This window comes from Moschus berezovskii, chromosome 6 (genome assembly GCF_049115385.1).
Source record: "Moschus berezovskii isolate FMDL1 chromosome 6, NW_MosBer_1.0, whole genome shotgun sequence".
Lineage (NCBI taxonomy): Eukaryota > Metazoa > Chordata > Mammalia > Artiodactyla > Moschidae > Moschus > Moschus berezovskii.
The window spans coordinates 123,649,585-123,669,363 of NC_142465.1; the positions used below are offsets into that span (position 1 = coordinate 123,649,585).

Here is a 19,779-nt window from a genome sequence, read left to right on the forward strand (position 1 = left end):
AAAGCCGTCTGGGTACTGCCGTGCCGCACCTGTCTGGCTGCTTGTTCTCGGTTCGGTGCCACGGGCACTGAGCCCTTCCGCTTCATCGGAGCGTCTGCGTCTCGCCCGCCTCACGTGCTGTTCTCAGGGCGCGAACGCAGCTGGGCGAGACAGAGAGGACCCTGAGGTGCTTGAAAGTAAGTTTATTGAGAAACAAGCTCTGCCCAGGCCATGAGCTGGTCGCTGCTGCTCTGCCTGAGGGCCTACTGCGTGCGCTTGGTCTCACTGAGCAGCTCCTGCCAGTTCTTCTCCATCTCCTCCTTGCAGTTGAGGAAGGCATCCTCCAGCCGCCGCATGGACTCCGCCAGCGCGGGGTTGGTGCGCATCACCACCATGTCGTAGGCCATCCACGTGGCCTGCACTGCAACAGTCAGACAGGCCCTGGTCAGGCCACAGGGGCGGCTGCACCGCTGGGCCCCCTGGAGAGGGCTGGGTGCCTCTGCTCATGCCTGGCATTCTGGGACAGGACACGCTGAGCCACCCAATTACTCTAAGGAGAGAAAGCGGGTCGGCCATGTGTTAGAGGGCTCATAACAACCCATATTAAATCTTCTGTCTACACAGAGCAGCAATGAACCTTCCCTAATCTCACCAAGTCTTAACTTTGGAAGACACCAGCCCACAACACTAAAAGGCTGGATGGCAGTCTGACGTGAAAGGTTCGGAAAGGTTAGCTACAGGTCCGTGCCCATCTGAGCTCACAGCTAGTGGCTTCAGGGTGGCTCCCGAGAAGCGCTCCTCCACCCAAGCTCACATGCTCAGGCAGGGCTGACACCCCCATCCCACGAGGCCTGAGCCTCAGGCTTCCTCATGCTCATAGGCCTGGGATGCCTGCTCGCCGCCACCAGGGCACCCCTCTGCTTTCATTAAGGCCAACCCCGGGGCTGTTCCTTTTGGGAAGGTTTGCAAGTTCATGTTAGGTGTCCTTGGTTGCTCACCACTGGACTGACCAACTTTCTTTCCCTCTGAGAGCAACTTCAGGGCAGTGCCCCTGGCCTGTAGGTGAACCTGCGCTTCCTGTACGAATCCAGTGCTGTGTGCAGAAACCCCACCTCACCCCTTCCCTCTGAGCACAGCCCTCCACTCGTGTGGTTCTCCCCTTTAGGTCTATGAATAAGAGGGTCATCTCTGTGTGCAGCAAACACATCCCCTTAGAACTTCTGGCTGGGCTAAAAATGCTGGATACTTTGGGAAACTATATGTTTCAGGAAATTAACCAAAGAAGAGACAGGCAGGGAATTCCCTGACAGTTCAGTGGTTAGGACTCTGTACTTTCACTGCCGAGGGTGCAAGTTCAACCCCTGGTCAGGGAACTACGATCCTGCAAGCTGTATGGTGCTGCCAAAAGAAAACAAAAGATAGGCAGATGATTAATGACAAATGCACATGTATGTCTACACACAAAACAGGTCAGCAGTGTGACAGACTTGGAAGTTTTACAGCAAGTGGCATCTGTGTGGTTAGGGAAGCAGTGTTAGAGGAGATGCATGCAGTGTGCCTCAGCAGACAGAGGGCATGTGACTGTCTGCCAGCACAGGGACCCTCCAACTTCTGGCAGCAAGAGTCACTTGGCACACCTGTTCAGTGTAGACAGCCGGGCCTGCTCAAGGCTCAAAGAGGTTCTCATGCAGTGGGCTGGGAATGGCGCCCAGGAACCTGCATCGTAACGAGCATCCTGGGTAATTCTGTGCAGGAAGCTTGCAGACCATCATGTCAGCCACCTGGACAGCAGGTGGAGCATGGACCTGAGGCCAAGGCTCTCTGCTCACTGGCTGAGTGACCTGGAGTCAGAGATTTAAACTACTAGCCTCGTCTCCTCACATGTCGAGGTCGGACAACGCCCGGATCTCACAGCTTGCTGTGAAGATTAAATGGATGAGGTATGCAAGCTGCTGCGCACACATTAACTGCTCAAGAAAGGAGCAGCTCCTACTATAAAATAAATAACTGAGGTATTCAGGACAGAGAACTAGGGTGGGTAAAACAAAACAAAAAATAGCTCACAGAAAAGAATATCATACAGACCTACACAGCAGCTGAGATTATAGCCCTGTTTCCTGAGGCCAAAGCAGAGAAGGAATCTTGCTCAGTTACAAGGTTTAGTGATGGGACTTCCTTGGTAGTGCAGTGGGTGAGAACCCACCTGCCAATGCAGGGTTTGAGCCCTGCTCTGGGGAGAGTCCCCGTGTCTTGGGACAGCAAAGTTTGTGTGCCACAACCAGTGATCCTGCGTCTAGAGCCTCCACACTGAGCCCATGTGCTGCAGTTCTGAAGCCTCCGCACCCAGCCTGTCTCTGCAACAAGGGAAGGCACCACAATGAAAAGTGCGCGCACTGCAACAAGAGTCGCCCCTGCCTGCCACAACCAGAGAGAGCCAACGCACAGCAGTGAAGACCCAGTACAGCTAAAAACAAATAAAAGCCTTTTAAAAAACAGAATACTGAAAATTACTTTTTAGAAAGATTCGGTGAGCGTAAAATAAAAACAAACCCATTGTTTATGACACTTTTATCTTAAGAAAGAATTTTCCTATAGGTATATTTCATGAGAGGTTTGTAATATAGTTGAAAATGTCCTTGACAACATCCCTACTTTAAATACAAACAGGGACTTTCCCAGTGGTCCAGAGGCTAAGACTCCACACTCCCAATGTAGGCGGCCCAGGTTAGATCCCTGATCAAGGCACTAGATCCCACATGCTATGCCTAGACTAAAGATCCTGCGTGCTGAAACTAAGACCCAGCATAGCCAAATAAATAAATAAAAATTTAAAAGTACGAAGATATTCTCCTGTGTCTACAACTGTAATCGCTGGTAAAAGAAAGCTGGCGGGACAGTAGCAAACACACTTCAGAAAAGGCAGCTCGGTGAGAATAGCGCGCTGCGCCGCTGTCTGCAGTCGGGCCCAAGGGAGAAGCGGCACAGTGCAGGAAGGACGCACAACCACCCGGCTCCTCAGGGGCGCGTGTCCCCCGGGCCTCCGCCCACTTGGCGTCTGCTGAGTGCCGGCTCTGTGCTGGCGGTTCACGAAGGCAGCCCTGCGATACAGCGTCTGTACAGGACGGGTGCATGCCCGCCCCGGAGCATCGATACCATTGCAGTGGGAGGAGACAGATGATACACACACCAGACAGTCACACCTTGCGAAAGGAACTGTGAAGGAAACAAGCAGCGTGTATTGTGACAGAGAAATGAGGTTGGAAAAGCCTATTTTAGACCAGGGAGTGAGGGCAGGCCCTCCCAGAGGGCTTTTGATAAGGCCAGCGCAGTAGCAAAACCACAGTCCTATCTCTGGTTCAGTTCAGTTCAGTCACTCAGTCGTGTAGGACTCTTTGCAACCTCATGGACTGCAGCGCACCAGGCTTCCCTGTCCATCACCAACTCCCAGAGCCTGGTCAAACTCATGTCCCTTGAGTCGGTGATGCCATCCAACCATCTCATCCTCTGTCGTCCCCTTCTCCTCCTGCCTTCAATCTCTCCCAGAATCAGGGTCTTTTTCAGTGAGTCAGTTCTTTGCATCAGGGGGCCAAAGTATTGAAGCTTCAGCCTCAGCATCAGTCCTTCCAATGAATATTCAGGACTGATTTTTTTTTTTTTTAGGATTGACTGGTTGGATCTCCTTGCAGTCCAAGGGACCCTCAAGAGTCTTCTCCAACACCACAGTTCAAAAGCATCAATTCTTTGATGGTCAGCTTTCTTTGTGGTCCGACTCTCACATCCATACATGACCACTGGAAAAACCATAGCTTTGACTAGATGGACCTTTGTTGGCAAAGTAATGTCTCTGCTTTTTAACATGCTGTCTAGGTTGGTCATAGATTTTCTTCGAGGGAGCAAGCGTTTTAATTTCATGGCTGCAGTCACTATCTGCAGTGATTTTGGAGCCCAAAAAAATAAAATCTGTCACTGTTTCCGTTGTTTCCCCATCTGTTTGCCATGAAGTGATGGGACCAGATGCTATGATTTTAGTTTTTTGAATGCTGAATTTTAAGCCAGCTTTTTCACTCTCCTCTTTCACTTTCATCAAGAAGCTCTTCAGTTCCTCTTCGTTTTCTACAATAAGGGTGGTGTTATCTGCATATCTGAGGTTATTGATATTTCTCCCTGCAGTCCTGAGTCCAGCTTGTACTTCAACCAGCCCAGCATTTCACAGGCTGTACTCTGCATAGAAGTTAAATAAGCAGGGTGACAAGATACAGACTTGACGCACTCCTTTCCCAATTTGGAACCATTCTTTTGTTCCACATCTGGTTCTAACTGTTGTTTCTTGATCTGCATACAGATTTCTCAGGAGGCAGGTGAGGTGGTCTGGTATTCTCATCTGTTGAAGAATGTTCCAGAGTTTGTTGCGATCTACACAGTCAAAGGCTTTGGTGTAATGAATAAAGCAGAAATAGATGTTTTTCTGGAATTCCCTGGCTTTTTCTATGATCCAACAGATGTTAGCAATTTGATCTCTGGTTTCTTTGCCTTTTCTAAATCCTGCTTGAACATCTGGAAGTTCACAGTTCATGTACTCTTGAAGCCTGGCTTGGAGAATTTTGAGCATTACTTTGCTAGAGTGTGAGATGAGTGCAATTGTGCAATAGTCTGAACATTCTTTGGCATTGTCCTTCTTTGGGATTAGAATGAAAACTAACCTTTTCCAGTCTTGTGGCTACTGCTGAGTTTTCCAAATTTGCTGGCATATTGAGTGCAGCACTTTCACAGCATCATCTTTTAGGATTTGAAAGAGCTCAACTGGAATTCCATCACTTCCACTAACTTTGCTTGTAGTGATGCTTCCTAAGGCCCGCTTGACTTCACAGTCCAGGATGTCTGGCTCCAGGTGAGTGATCACACCATCGTGATTATCTGGGTCATGAAGATCTTTTCTGTACAATTCTGCGTACTCTTGCCACCTCTTCTTAATATCTTCTGCTTCTGCCCAGTCCATACCATTTCTGTCCTTTATTGAGCCCATCTTTGCACGAAATGTTGCCTTGGTATCTCTTTTTTTTTTTTAAATTTTCTAGGTTATTTTATTTTTTTAATTTTCTAGGTTATTTTATTTTTTTAATTAATTTATTTTTTATTGGAGGCAAATTATTTTACAATATTATATTGGTTGGTTTTGCCATATGTTGACATGAATTCGCCCCAGGTGTACATGAATTCCCCCTCCTGAACCCCCCCTCCCACCTCCCTCCTCCCTTTATCCTCCCTCTGGGTCATCCCTGCACGCCAGCCCCGAGCATCCTATAACATGCATCGATCCTGAACTGGTGATTCGTTTCACATATAACAACATACATGTTTCAATGCCATTCTCCCAAATCATCCCACCCTCACCCTCTCCCACAGAGTCCCAAAGACTGTTCTATACATCTGTGTCTCTTTTGCTGTCTCGTATACAGGGTTATCATTTGCATCTCTCTAAATTCCATATATATGCGTTAGTATACTGTATTGGTGTTTTTCTTTCTGGCTTACTTCACTCTGTATAATAGGCTCCAGTTTCATCCACCTCATTAGAACTGATTCAAATGTATTCTTTTTAATGGCTGAATAATATTCCATTGTGTATATGTACCATAGCTTTCTTATCCATTCGTCTGCAGATGGACATCTAGGTTGCTTCCATGTCCTGGCTATTATAAACAGTGCTGCAATGAACACTGGAGTACATGTGTCTCTTTCAATTCTGGTTTCTTCGGTGTGTATGCCCAGGAGTGCGATTGCTGGATCATATGGCAGTTTTATTTCCAGTTTTTTGAGGAATCTCCACACTGTTCTCCATAGTGGTTGTACTAGTTTGCATTCCCACCAACAGTGTAAGAGGGTTCCCTTCTCTCCACATCCTCTCCAGCATTTATTGCATGTAGATTTTTGGATAGCAGCCATTCTGACTGGTGTGAAATGGTATCTCATCGTGGTTTTGATTTGCATCTCTCTGATTATGAGGGATGTTGAGCATTTTTTCATGTGTTTGTTAGCCATCTTTATGTCTTCTTTGGAGAAATGTCTGTTTAGTTCTTTGGCCCATTTTTTGATTGGGTCATTTATTTTTCTGGAATTGAGCTGCAGGAGCTGCTTGTATATTTTGGAGATTAATCCTTTATCAGTTGCTTCATTTGCTATTATTTTCTTCTCTAATCTTCTTGAAGAGATCTCATCTTTTCCATTCTATAGTTTTCCTCTATTTCTTTGCTTTGATCATTTAGGAAGACTTTCTTATCTCTCCTTGGTACTCTTTGGAACTCTGCATTCAGATGGGTGTATCTTTCTTTTACTCCTTTGCCTTTCATTTTAACACTTATCAAAATCTGCTGTAACTACTTGCTCAGTTATTTTTCTTCTTTACATGATCATCAGCTTCTGGAACAGGGACCCCACAAAGGTATGGCTGAAGACTGCACTTTGGGGAAAGGAAAGTAATCAGATCTTCTGGGGATTCCTAGATACTGGCTCTGAACTGACACAAATTCCTGGGGACCCAAAGCATTGCCACCAGCATAGTGGTTCACCAGTCAGCAGATGGAGGCCCGGTTACCCATGGAGTTCTAGCTCACAGTGGGCTCAGTGGGTGTCTGAACCCATACTGTGGTCATTTCCCCAGTTCCAGGATGCATAATTGAAATATACATACTCAACAACTGTGAGAATCCCCACATTCATTCCCTAATCCACAGGGTGAGGGTTATTTGGCAGGAAAGACCAAGTGGAGGTGACTAGAACTGCCTCTACCTGTGAAAGTAGTAAACTGAAAGCCACACCGCACTCCTGAAGGGACTGCAGAGATTATTCTACAGTAACAACTGGAAAGACACAGGAGGTAGTTCCCAGCACAGTTTCATGCCACTTGCCCATCTGGCCTGGACAGAAGACAAATCTTAGAGAGAATGACAGTGGATTTGTGTAAACTCAATCAGGAGGTGACACCAGTCACAGGTGCTGCTACAGATGTGTTTTTGTTGTTTGAACAAATAAACATATCCTCTGGTACCTCGTATGTTATACAACCTAAATATTGTATACAATATTACACATCAATTATATCTCAATAAAACTAGAAAAATAAAACTTGAAGGCAAGAAATCTGGAGAAAAATATTGCAAAATCCTTTGAGACATGTTAAAGAATATTTGAATAATTAGAAATACCACATTTCTACCTGAGAATGAAGTGACGTGAAGTTAAAGTTGCTCAGTCATGTCCGACTCTTTGCGACCCCATGGACTATACAGTCCGTGGAATTCTCCAGGCCAGAACACTGGAGTGGGTAGACTTTCCCTTCTCCAGGGGATCTTCCCAACCCAGGGATCGAACCCAGGTCTCCCGCATTGCAGGAGGATTCCTTACCAGCTTAGCCATAACGGAAGCTTACCTGAGAATACTTAATGTTAAAAACGTCTTATTCAGGGCTTCCCTAGTCATTCAGTGGTTAAGAGGCCTTCTTCCAATGCAGGGGACACAGGTTCAATCTCTGGTCAGAGAATTAAGATTCCATACACTGCAAGGCAACTAAACCCTTGAGCTGCAACTACTGGAGCCCGTGGGCCACCCAACTAGAGAGCCCTCAGGCCACAGGGAAGAGTCTATGTGTCACAGTGAAAGATCCTGCATGCTGCAACTACGACCCGACTCAGCCAAATAAGTATTTTTTTAAAAGATATCATTCTTTTCATATTAGTGTATAGGTTTAACACAATTCCAAATAAAATATTAAATGAATCGACTATTCATCTGGAGAATAAACAAGTGAGAAAAAGTTAAAAAAAAAAAAAGAAAGAATAATGAAGGGGGAACTTACTGATTAATAATAATGAAACTAGTGTGATAAACCAAAAACCTAACAAGTTAGCTAACTCTGCCCTGCTATATGTAAAAAAACTTCATGAGTAATAAAGAAATCGCTTCTCAACTAATAGGATAGGACGGGATAGATTTGGGGCAGGGGTGGGAAACCAAGTTAGAATCTCTCTTCCTACCTGAGAAATTTTACATTCTCAGGGCTCACTCTCATAAAGCGTACAACTAAACTTGTACTGGGAAATTTATCCTAGGTCATGATTTGACTTAAAGAGAACAGAAAGAGAAACTTTAAGCCTTGACGTCAAGAGGATTTGTCTTTTTAATATTGTTTAAAATATGCATATATATTTATATAAATATGCACATTTACATTTATTTGCTGGTTGGTGCTTTTGATAGTTGATGATTGCTTCTTTGGTGATTTTACTTGGCCTGTGTGGTCACTAGAAAAATTGGGCAAGAGCCTTCCCAGGGTCAACAGAGGCTAAAGACTTATGTGTTGGGCTTCATTTTAAATTTAACCTAAAGGGTAAGGTTGTGAGATTCATCCTGGTCTAAAATCATGTTACTTCTTTCAACAGTATTTATCTTAACCTGTCCTAGGGACAGTATGACAAAATAGTTCTGTTGCTTACACTTCAGGTAGAAAAATATTTTAGTGCTCTCAACTATTAGATTTGAATCCATGGGCCCAAGGACAAATTATTTACTTTAAGAAACTACAAAAGGTAAACTTTACAAAACATTTTAATACTATTTAATCTGTGGTTGCTTATATGTTGATAAAAAATACCTTTATCAGCTGATAAATTGCTAAAGAAAGTTTTTATAAGATTTGATTGCCCCCTAAATTAGACAACTGTGCAGAATATTTATATACAAGTAGGGTTATAAAAAGAGGAAAATATGTGAAACTAAAATGAAGGAAAGAATAACCTAAAGGGAAAATAATGTACCTTATACCAGTTCAAGGAACGTGATGTGGAAAAGCACTAAAGGGAGGGGTGTGGAGTCATGCACAACAGAAATCTCCTTCATGCCAAGTAAGATGCAGGCTACATTTGTTTCCTTTCTGTGAGAAAGAAAGCACAAAAGCCTTCCAAGAAGTGCAGCTGCTTGAATTCAATAGTTGCATGTATCAGACAATTTCAGTTTTTACTTAGAAAATTTCAAAGACAAATTTTAAAAGTCATCAAAGCTGTTTTTTCTCTGACTTGTTTCAATATAAATACCTGTCAACCTCATGTCTAAGGTGAGAGAGCACTTTTTTTTAATACAACCCTATTACCTTAGTAATATCAACTTACTTATTATTCTTAATAACTTAAGCCAAAGCCTTTGTGTGGATAAGAACAAACTGTGTAAAATTCTTAAAGAGCTTGGAATACCAGACCACCTTACCTGCCTCCTGAGAAATCTGTATCCAGGTCAAGAAGCAAAGTTAGAACTGAACATGGAACAACAGACTGTTTCCAAATTGGGAAAGGAGTACATCAAGGCTGTATGTGGTCACTCTGCTTATTTAACTTCCATGCAGAGTATATCATGCAAAATGCTGGGCTGGATGAGCCACACGCTGGAGTCAAGACTGCAGGGAGAAATATCAGTAACTTCAGATATGCAGATGACATCACCCTTATGGCAGAAAGTGAAGAAGAACTAAAGAGCCTCCTGATGAAGGTGAAAGAGGAGAGTGAAAAAGCTGGCTTAAAACTCAACACTCAAAAAATGAAGATCATGGCATTTGGTACCATCATTTCATGGCAAATAGATGGGAAAACAATGGAAACAGTGGCAAACTTTATTTTTTGGGCTCCAAAGTTGCTGCAAATGGTGACTGCAGCCATGAAATTAAAAGATGCTTGCTCCTTGGAAGAAAAGCTATGACCAACCTAGAGAGCATATTAAAAAGCAGACACATTATTTTGACAACAAAGGCCCGTCTAGTCAAAGCTATGGTTTTTCCAGTAGTCACATATGGATGTGAGAGTTGGACCACAAAGAAAGCTGAGTGTTGAAAAACTGATGCTTTTGAACTGTGGTGTTGGAGAAGACTCTTGAGAGTCCCTTGAACTGCAAGGAGATCCAACCAGTCAGTCCTAAAGGAAATCAGTCCTGACTATTCATTGGAAGGATTGATGCCGAAGCTGAAACTCTAATACTTTGGCAACCTGATGTGAAGAACTGACTCATTGGGAAAGACCCTGATGCTGAGAAGGATTGAAGGCGGGAGGAGAAGGGGATGACAGAGGATAAGATGGTTGGATGGCATCACCAACTCGATGGACATGAGTTTGAGCAAGCTTTGGGAGTTGGTGATGGACAGGGAAACCTGGTGTGCTGCAGTCCATGGGGTCACAGAGAGTCGGACCTGACTGAGCGGCTGAACTGAACTGAATAACTTACTTATCTATCACCTTAATTATTGTTGGAATATTTGCCAAAAAGAGAGATTCTAGTGAATCTAAATAAAAATGCAGTACAAGCATGGTTCCCTTGGCACACCAGATAGTTTAGAATTAAATGTTAAAAAAAAACCCACTAAAACCACAAAGTAGAGGAAAATATAAGTGACTGTTTCACTGATCTTGAATTAGGGAAAGATTTTCTAAGCATTGAAGTAATGGGAATAAATCAGAAAGGAAAATATCTATACATTTTTACTACATAAGACTTCTGCTCACTGAAGCTTCATATACAAAATTAAAGGAAAATGACAAACTGGGAAAAATATTTCCTACAATTTTGAACAAGTACCTAAGAGTGTTAATACAGAAAGAGCTCTTACAAATCAATGAGACATTCTAGCGCAGAAATCAGTTATTTCCTTCTTGTTCTCAGTGCCAAGCTTGTGCTAAGGCTCCTTTTCAGCCTTTAGTTCTGGAAAACCTGCCGAGTTGGCCTTCCTGCCCCAGTCTTTCCTTTCTGAACCATCTCTCACACTGTTACCAGAGCTACCTTTCTAAAAGGCATCTGACTTCCTCGAAATTCCAAATGGCTCCCCATCACTTAGGTAAGAAAGGTAAACGTCTTTAACTTGGCATTGCATTAAAGATGTTTCTTCCCACCTTTCAGTCTCTTCTTTTCTGGCCTGCCACCTTGTGAATCTCATGCGCTACTCTGACTTCCTGAATATGCCAATCTTTCCCTCAGGGGCACACCGTCTCGACTTTTTCTTTTCCTGGACAGCCCCTCTTCTCTGCTCATAGGGCGACCTCATGTGTCCAATCCCTGCTCCTTCTCTAATGCTCTGCTTTGTTCAAAGCCTCACTTGCTTCCCAAGAAGTCTGCCTCTCCTTCTCTGCTCCTTCCCCAGGACTTGGTGTACACCATTATTAGCACTTGCTTTACCATAAAGTTAAAATGTGCTTTACATTTATATGTTTAAACATAATTAGTCATCTTGATGTCTGCTTCTGGTCTCGACTCACTTGTCAAGAAGGAGCATCTTTCTTCAACTTTGTATTTTTAGAAAAGCACATATATGTGCTCAGTTCAGTTCAGTTCAGTCGCTCAGTCGTGTCCGACTCTCCGCGACCCCATGAATCACAGCACGCCAGGCTTCCCTGTCCATCACCAACTCCCGGAGTTCACTCAAACTCATGTCCACAGCTTATTTAACTTATATGCAGAGTACATCATGAGGAACGCTGGGCTGGAAGAAGCACAAGCTGGAATCAAGATTGCTGGGAGAAATATCAATAACCTCAGATATGCAGATGACACTACCCTTATGGCAGAAAGTGAAGAGGAACTCAAAAGCCTCTTGATGAAAGTGAAAGAGGAGAGTGAAAAGGTTGGCTTGAAGCTCAACATTCAGAAAACAAAGATCATGTGCTCAGTAAATGGTGTTAAATAAGAGAATATTTAATTAGATTGAAGGAATCAAACAACTTATAGTGGAAAATGAATTCTAGAGCTTTTTAAAAAGGTATATATAAAACTTTCAAGTATGTAGGCACAAAATTGAGAACATTTTTAAGTAGAAATTTTCTGAAGACTTGTAATAAGTGGAGATTACTTAAAAACTAATAATGTCTTTAAAAATAGTTTGTTTTCATTTAAGTAGAGTATTTGGGCATTCTAAAATTTGTTTGACATTGTGATTTTCTCTAGTTGAACAGGATCACACAATTTTAAGAATTACATATACTCTGAACTGGCAGAGAGCAAATTAAAGAAATTATAATCATATCACTACCACTGCTAGCTACTGCTTAGTGGAAACACGTTAAATAAAATAACAGACTAACATTCTTTTCCAAAAATGGAGAAATTAGTTCCATTCTATTGCTGCTTCTGGAGAAGGAAATGGCAATCCACTCCAGTATTCTTGCCCATGAAATCCCACAGACAGAGGAGCCTGGTGGGCTACAGTCCAATGTGTTACAAAGAGTCAGACACGACTGAGCGACTAACACTTTACTAGTTCTTCATGGCACTGTGTGCCCAGTTACAAAAGAAGTTACTATTTCTGCCCTCAAGAAGATAATAGTCCATTTGCTGAAATAAGATCCAAACACACAAAAATAATCAGAAAACAATTCAAGGCAATATTAGTGGTTAGTATAAAATCTTGTGGTATAGTAGTTACATGGTGAAGAAGTTGAAAAGTAGTCAGGGAAGACCTGATTGTGGAGGTATTTGATATGAGCTTGGACATATAAGGAGGAGCTGAGCTCTTGGAAAGGAGGAAGGTGTCCTGCCTGGGAAAACGCCCTACCTGAGATTTTCTCCATCTCCTCCAACAGCTTTTCCAGGTCTTTATTCAGGTCTGACAGCATTTTCAGTGTGCTGTCATAGTTTCTCTCCCCAGGGTCAGGGTCAGCCATCTAGGGAGGACACAGAAAGAAGATGCAGGGGACAGACTCATGTTTCAATTCCAGCTCCACGACTCACAGCTCGGTACCCAAGCCAGAAAACGTACGTTGTCTTTAACTCCTCTTATCTTCCTGACTTAAAGAGTTAATTGTATCTGACTCTTTGCAACCCCATGGACTGTAGTCCACCAGGCTCCTCTGTCCATAGAATTCTCCAGGCAAGAATGCTGGAGTGGGTAGCCATTCCCTTCTTCAGGGGATCTTCCTGACCCAGGGACTGAACCCTGGTCTCCTCCTTTGCAGGTGGATTCTTTACTGTCTGAGACACAAGCAAAGCCCCTTCCTGACCTAAGAGGTCACTAAAACTCACCAATTTCATTTTTTCATGGAATAAACATTAAATCATCCATGGGTCAGGAAGGATTGTGCTTGAAAGCCACCACTGAACTGAACCTGCTCTTGTGGAGGTCATAGCCTGATCCAGCTCTTTGAAGTCTGTTCTATCAGTGCCTTCCTTCCGTTCTCCAAGGCTGCTGCTTTAACAGAGGCCCACTTCATTATCCACTATTGATTACAGCTTTACTGGGTGTCTACTAGGTGCCAGACATCTCTTACGGTTATGGGGACACTGTAGTGTGTCTGAGGATTCAAACAGACAGGATGCCGTCATGGAGTTTCCATTCTAGGGGAGAGACTGAAAATAGCCAAGTTAAGTGATTCATAAAGATACCTTGAGTTTGTGGTCACTGCTTCAAAGAAAATATAAAGGATGGTGTAATAAACAAGACTTTTCAGAGGGGTGATGCTTCAGCCTGTAAAGTCAAAGAAGTCTTTTCTAATGTAATGACATTTGAGCTGCCACTTGAAAGAGAAAAAGGAGTTGTCTTCTGAAGATTGAGGGGAGGAGTTCTAGACAGAGGGAATGGCTCAAGAAAAGGTGAGAGCTGCCCTGGTGTGTTTTAAGGAATAGAGAATGGTGCTGTGGAGAAGAGTGATAGGACATGAAATCAACTAAGTAGTCAAGAACTTTGCTTTGATCTGAGAGTGAGGGAAAGCCGCTGGAGATTGAGGGGGCAGGGGATCATGTGATTATGTTTTAAGGTAACAGCAGACTTTAGCTGCTGTCTGGAAAATGGACTGCTGCAGGAGGTCAACAGGAGGAGAGAGTGGGAAGATCTATTAGTCAAGAGAGCACTAAAGGGGTCTAGAGATGACAGCGATACTATCAATACCGAGAAGTGAAGTGTTCTGGTTATGTTGTGGAAGATGAGCCAACAGAATTGGGTAGAGGACTTACGTCAAAGTTTTCAGGGGCAAGTGATGGGAGGAGAGAAATTAAAATGACCCCTAAATTTGATGAGAACAACTTGGTAGATGGTGGTGTTGTTAATGGAAATGGGGAAGACCAGCAGAGGAGCAGTGGACCTCATTAGAAGTTAAACCAGGTGCTCTATTTTTTTGAGGGGGAGCTTCTGCACAGTGCTGCATGCGGGATCTTAGTGCCTCAATCAGGAAACGAACCCAGGCCCCTTGTAGGGTGAGTACCGAGTCTTAATTGTTGGCCCATCAGGGAATTTCCAGGCGTTCTATTTTGAACATGTTACTACTATGGGGTGCCTATTGGGGGTGGGATGCTCAGTCGTGTCCTACTCTTGTGAGTCCATGGACTCTAGCCCACCAGGCTCCTCTGTCCATGGGATTTTCCAGGCAAGAATACTGGAGTGGATTGCCATTTCCTTCTCCAGGAGATCTTCCCAACCCAGGAATGGAACCTGGGTCTCTTGCATTGCAGGCGGATTCTTTACCAACTGAGCTATGAGGGAAGCCAGGCCTCCAATTGGAGATACAAATAGGCAGTTGAATACAATAGCCTGGAGTTCAGGAGACAGGCTGGAGCTGAAAATATAAAGCTTGGATCTAATGGTACAGGCCCTCTTCATCTTTCATTTGGACTATTGTCCTAGAATTGTAACTGGTCTCCCTGCTTGCAGCTTCCTCATGTCCAATCTATTTTCCAGTTCACCCCCAGAGTGACCTTTCTTAACATGCAAAACTAACCATGTCATATTGCTTGAAACCCTTCAATAGCTCCTATTTCTTTCAGGATAAAATATAACCTCTTTACTATAGATGTAAGATCCTTCATAATCTAACTCCTCACTGCCATTATTCTCATCTGGTTCCAAGATGTGGCCAAATAACTGAAAGCCTTATGAGACCCAACATTTAATGAGATATTATTTAAAATTTATAAGAGTTGTGTATTTATAAGAGATGTAATGAAAACTATCCACAAAACTAACACAAAACTCTGGAAAGTTGAAAAATCTCTATAGTTTTCTTACAAAACAGCTAAGTAAGTACAAAATAGAATGAAATAATTCTATCATGTGGGTGGTTACAAAAACCTACATGAAAGCAAAGAAATAAGTAATGACGTAATTCATATCTAAGTTGTGTGGACTGCTTGCTCAATTCATTAAGCTATAAAGTTTCACTAATATTATTTTATCTATACATTCAACAGTTATTTGTTGAACATTATTTTAGATTCTGAAGATAAAGTGCTGAGCAAAACTTTAAAATCCTTGGTCTCGTGGAATTTATATTCTAGTGAGGAGAAGAAACGATAAACAAGATTAATAAGTGAAATAAATAAAAGGAGGGATAAGAACTAAAGAGAAAAAGCCAACCAGAAATGGAAGGTGGGAGAGAATATGTGCAGAGCAGTGACTGCTCTTCAGGTAAGTGTGCAGGGAAAGGCTTTCCTGAAGTGATTTTGACTGGAGACCTGGAGGAAGTGAAAGGACGATGAGTCATATGGATACGCTGGGAAAGTGCATCCCTGGCAGGAAACAGTAAAAACGGAGGACCTGAGCTAGGAGCCTACTGGATGAGTGGGAGGAAGAGCAACTAGGGTGGTATAGTTGGAATAGACAGAGTGAAGTGAACAGTAAGTAGAAAAGGTCAAAAAATGGTGGGGCAAAATTGAGGTGGGCCTTATAGGCCAAGATTTGACTTTTTCTTTGAGTGAGATCGGGCCCTGGAGGTTGATAATCTGATTTACATGTTAATAAATCACTAGATTGAGAACAGTTTATATGCACATGGGTGGAGGCTGGGAGACCAGTTAGGAGGAAGTCATTGGAATAATGGAGGTGAGAAATGGTTGTCTGAGGAGGCCTTACAAATAGCTGAGAAACTGAGAAAAGAGAAGTTAAAGGCAAAGGAGAAAAGGAAAGATATACCCATCTGAATGCAGAGTTCCAAAGAATAGCACAGAGATAAGAAAGCCTTCCTCAGTGATGAGTGCAAAGAAATAGAGGGAAACAATAGAATAGGAAAGACTAGAGATCTCTTCAAGAAAATCAGAGATACCAAGGGAACGTTTCATGCAAAGATGGGCTCAATAAAGGACAGAAATGGTATGGACCGAACAGAAGCAGAAGATATTAAGAAGAGGTGGCAAGAATACACAGAACTATACAGAAAAGATCTTCATGACCCAGATAATGACGATGGAGTGATCACTCACCTAGAGCCAGACATCCTGGAATGAGAAGTCAAGTGGGCCTTAGGAAGCATCACTATGAAAAAAGCTAGTGGAGGTGATGGAATTCCAGTTGAGCTAGTTCAAATCCTAAAAGATGATGCTGTGAAAGTGCTGCACTCAATATGCCAGCAAATTTGGAAAACTCAGCAGTGGCCACAGGACTGGAAAAGGTTAGCTTTCATTCTAATCCCAAAGAAGGACCATGCCAAAGAATGTTCAAACTATCACACAATTACACTCATCTCACATGCTAGCAAAGTAATGCTCAAAATTCTCCAAGCCAGGCTTCAACAATACACGAACTGTGAACTTCCAGATGTTCAAGCAGGATCTAGAAAAAGCAGAGGAACCAGAGATCAAATTGCCAACCTCTGCTGGATCATAGAAAAAGCAAGAGATTTCAGAAAAACATCTACTTCTTTATTAATTACACCAAAGCCTTTGACTGTGTGGATCACAACAAACTGTGGAAAATTCTTAAAGAGATGGGAATACCAGACCTGCCTCCTGAGAAATCTGTATGCAGGTCAAGAAGCAACAGTTAGAACCGGACGTGGAACAATGGACTGGTTCCAAGTTGGAAAAGGAGTACGATGTTGTCACCCTGCTTATTTAACTTCTATGCAGAGTACATCATGAGAAATGCCAGGCTGGATGAAGCACAAGCTGGAATCAAGATTGCTGGGAGAAATATCGAGAAGCTCAGATACGCAGATGACACCACCCTTATGGCATAAAGCAAAGAAGAACTAAAGAGCCTTTTGATGAAAGTGAAAGAGGAGAGTGAAATAGTTGGCTTAAAACTCAACATTCAGAAAACTAAGATCATGGCATCCAGTCCCATCAGTTCATGGGGAAACAATGGAAACAGTGAGAGACTTTATTTTCTTGGCCTCCAAAATCACTGCAGGTGGTGACTGCAGCCATGAAATTAAAAGACGCTTGCTCCTTGGAAGAAAAGCTATGACCAACCTAGACAGCATATTAAAAAGCAAAGACATCACTTTGCCAACAAAGGTCTGTCTAGTCAAAGCTATGGTTTTTCCAGTAGTCATGTATGGATGTGAGAGTTGAATCAAGGCTAAGTGCCGAAGAACTGATGCTTTCAAACTATGGTGCTGGTGCTGAAGAAAATTCTTGAGAGTCCCTTAGACTGCAAGGAGATCCAACTGGTCCATCCTAAAGGAAATCAGTCCTGACTATTCATTAGAAGGACTGATACTGAAACTGAAACTCCAATACTTTGGTCACCTGATGTGAAGAACTGACTCATTTGAAAAGACCCTGATTCTGGGAAAGACTTGAAGGCAGGAGGAGAAGGGGATGACAGAGGATGATATGGTTGGATGGCATCATCGACTTGATGGACATGAGTCTGAGCAGGCTGTGGGAGTTGGTGATGGACAAGGAAGCCTGGCTGCTGCAGTCCATGGGGTCACAAAGAGCTGGACATGACTTAGCGAATGAACTGAACTGAACTGAGATAATAACAGCTCAGACCAGCACAGGACTGAAGGAAGCAGTGTGAAGGAGGACCGGGGGAGGGCGGACAAGATTTGCTGATGAGTCATTGTGGAGTTAGGGACAATCCTGAGGCATTTGATTGGGCAGCCAGAAATGGTGGTACCATTAACAGAGATAGGGTAAGACTGGAAGAAGCTAGTTTGCACGGGAAAGAAATGATCCAGTTTTGAACATTTTAAGATGCTCATGAGGCATCCAAGTGGGAATACCGAGTAGGCAGCTCAATAAACGAACTCAAGGGAGAGACAGAGATGTGGAGTCATAAGCACACAGGTGACACTTAAAGACAGAAGAGCGCGTGAGATCGAGGGGGAAAGCGCAGACGGAGAAGCGGCTCGACATCAAAACTGGGGCGATGCAAAGGAACCAGCCTAAAAGGCTGAGGAAGAGGGGCCACAGAGGTGGGAGAAACAGGACAGTAACGATCTGGAGGCCAAGTGCAGACTGTCAGAGAGCTACTGAACCCCAGCCAGTGTCCTCTGGTCATAATGAAGTCTCAACAAGCTGAAAAGACAACTCTAAAAAGTATAAGACAATGGGAACGATCCTCAATATTTTGTAATAATCTATAAGGAAAGCAATCTAAAAATGGATATAAATATATGTACATAAAATTGAACCACTATGCTGTACACCTGAAACTAACAGGATATTGTAAATCAATTATACTTCAATTTAAAAATAAATAAAAGTATAAGATAATGAAACCCTAAAAATCATATGGGTGAATAATTATAAAGCTGTGAAGGAAGGAAATTAAAATAAGAAATATTAAAAACATAAAACTACAGGCTTCCCTCCTTGTGCAAAAGTAGAGCGTTTGTACAAAACCTTTCATAAACCAAAATGGCATAAGGCAAAGACGCAATTATCTCAAGACATATCTTGCTAACAAATACACAGAATAAATCAAGATAAAGCATAGATGCTCACACAGTTCAAAGCTGTGGCGCCTCGGTGCTGAGAAGCAGAGTGTAGTCCCGGGAATGAGCTTGGCGTGGCCACTTTCTCTGTTTGGCGTGCACACTGCCTCTGTATGACTTATTGCAAAACAAAACTCTGGATGCTACTTCTGTTTTTCACCTTTTTTTTCCCCCATAAAAGAGAAAATCCTCTTCAGATTTCTCTTTGTTAGTGAAACAGGTACTGCTGTAGGTTTTTCATAAAAGCGAAGTGGTATAAAGTGAACTTTGCAAAGCAAGGGATACCTGTACTATGACTCTTTGATATTATACGCATTTGAATGTTTATGAGAATTTGGTCAGCTTTGTCACTGAAGTTTAAAATGTGAAACTGACTATGGCTGTAATTTTAAGTCAAAATCTTAGTAAGTTTATAGGAGTTCTAGGACATTTAAGAGAACTTGAGATTTACCATATTTATGAGTTTTATTTATGATTTTTATAAGAATATATAAGAAGGTAGGAAAGTTTATTATTAAGAAAATTGAGGTATTTAAAGAAATAGGATACATTAAGTTTATAATTTAAGTTTGCAAGTGGAACAAAAACATTAAACTATTAATTTAGAATAAGATAGTCTTATTTAGAATAAACAATCTAATAAATAATCTCATTTAGAGTAAAATTTATAAACTAAGCTTAAATACTCAAGGAAGACTAGAATTTTAGATTAGTAACTTTAAAAAATAAATATTAATTTAAAAAATCAAAGTAAACATGCACTTTACTGACAAAAGTCTGTATAGTCAAAAGTATGGTTTTTCCATTAGTCATGTACGGATGCGAGAGTTGGATCATAGAGAGGGCTGAGGGCTGAAAAATGGATGCTTTTGAACTGTGGTGCTGGAGAAGACTCTTGAGAGTCCCTTGGACTGTAAGGAGATCAAACTAGTCAATTCTAAAGGAAATCAACCCTGACTATTCATTGGAAGGACTGTTGAAGCTGAAGCTCTAATACTTTGGCCACCTGATACAAAGAGCCGACTCATTAGAAAGACCTTGATGCTGGGAAAGATTGAAGCCAGAAAGAGAAGTGGGTGACAGACGATGAGATGGTTGGACAGCATCACTGACTCCACGGAATGAA

General features: G+C 42.5%; 1 protein-coding gene across 1 annotated transcript in view; it reads right to left on the reverse strand.

The window, feature by feature from the left end:
* Positions 1–227: 227 nt before the first annotated feature.
* CPT1B (carnitine palmitoyltransferase 1B) overlaps positions 228–19,779 on the reverse strand; it is a 36,425-nt gene continuing 16,873 nt past the window's right edge. The window contains exons 19-20 of the mRNA XM_088837604.1: positions 12,557–12,665; positions 228–400 (exon numbers count right to left, since the gene is read on the reverse strand). Coding sequence (XP_088693730.1) covers positions 243–400; positions 12,557–12,665 — 267 coding nt within the window. The 3' untranslated portion in view covers positions 228–242. The remainder of the gene's footprint in view (positions 401–12,556; positions 12,666–19,779) is intronic.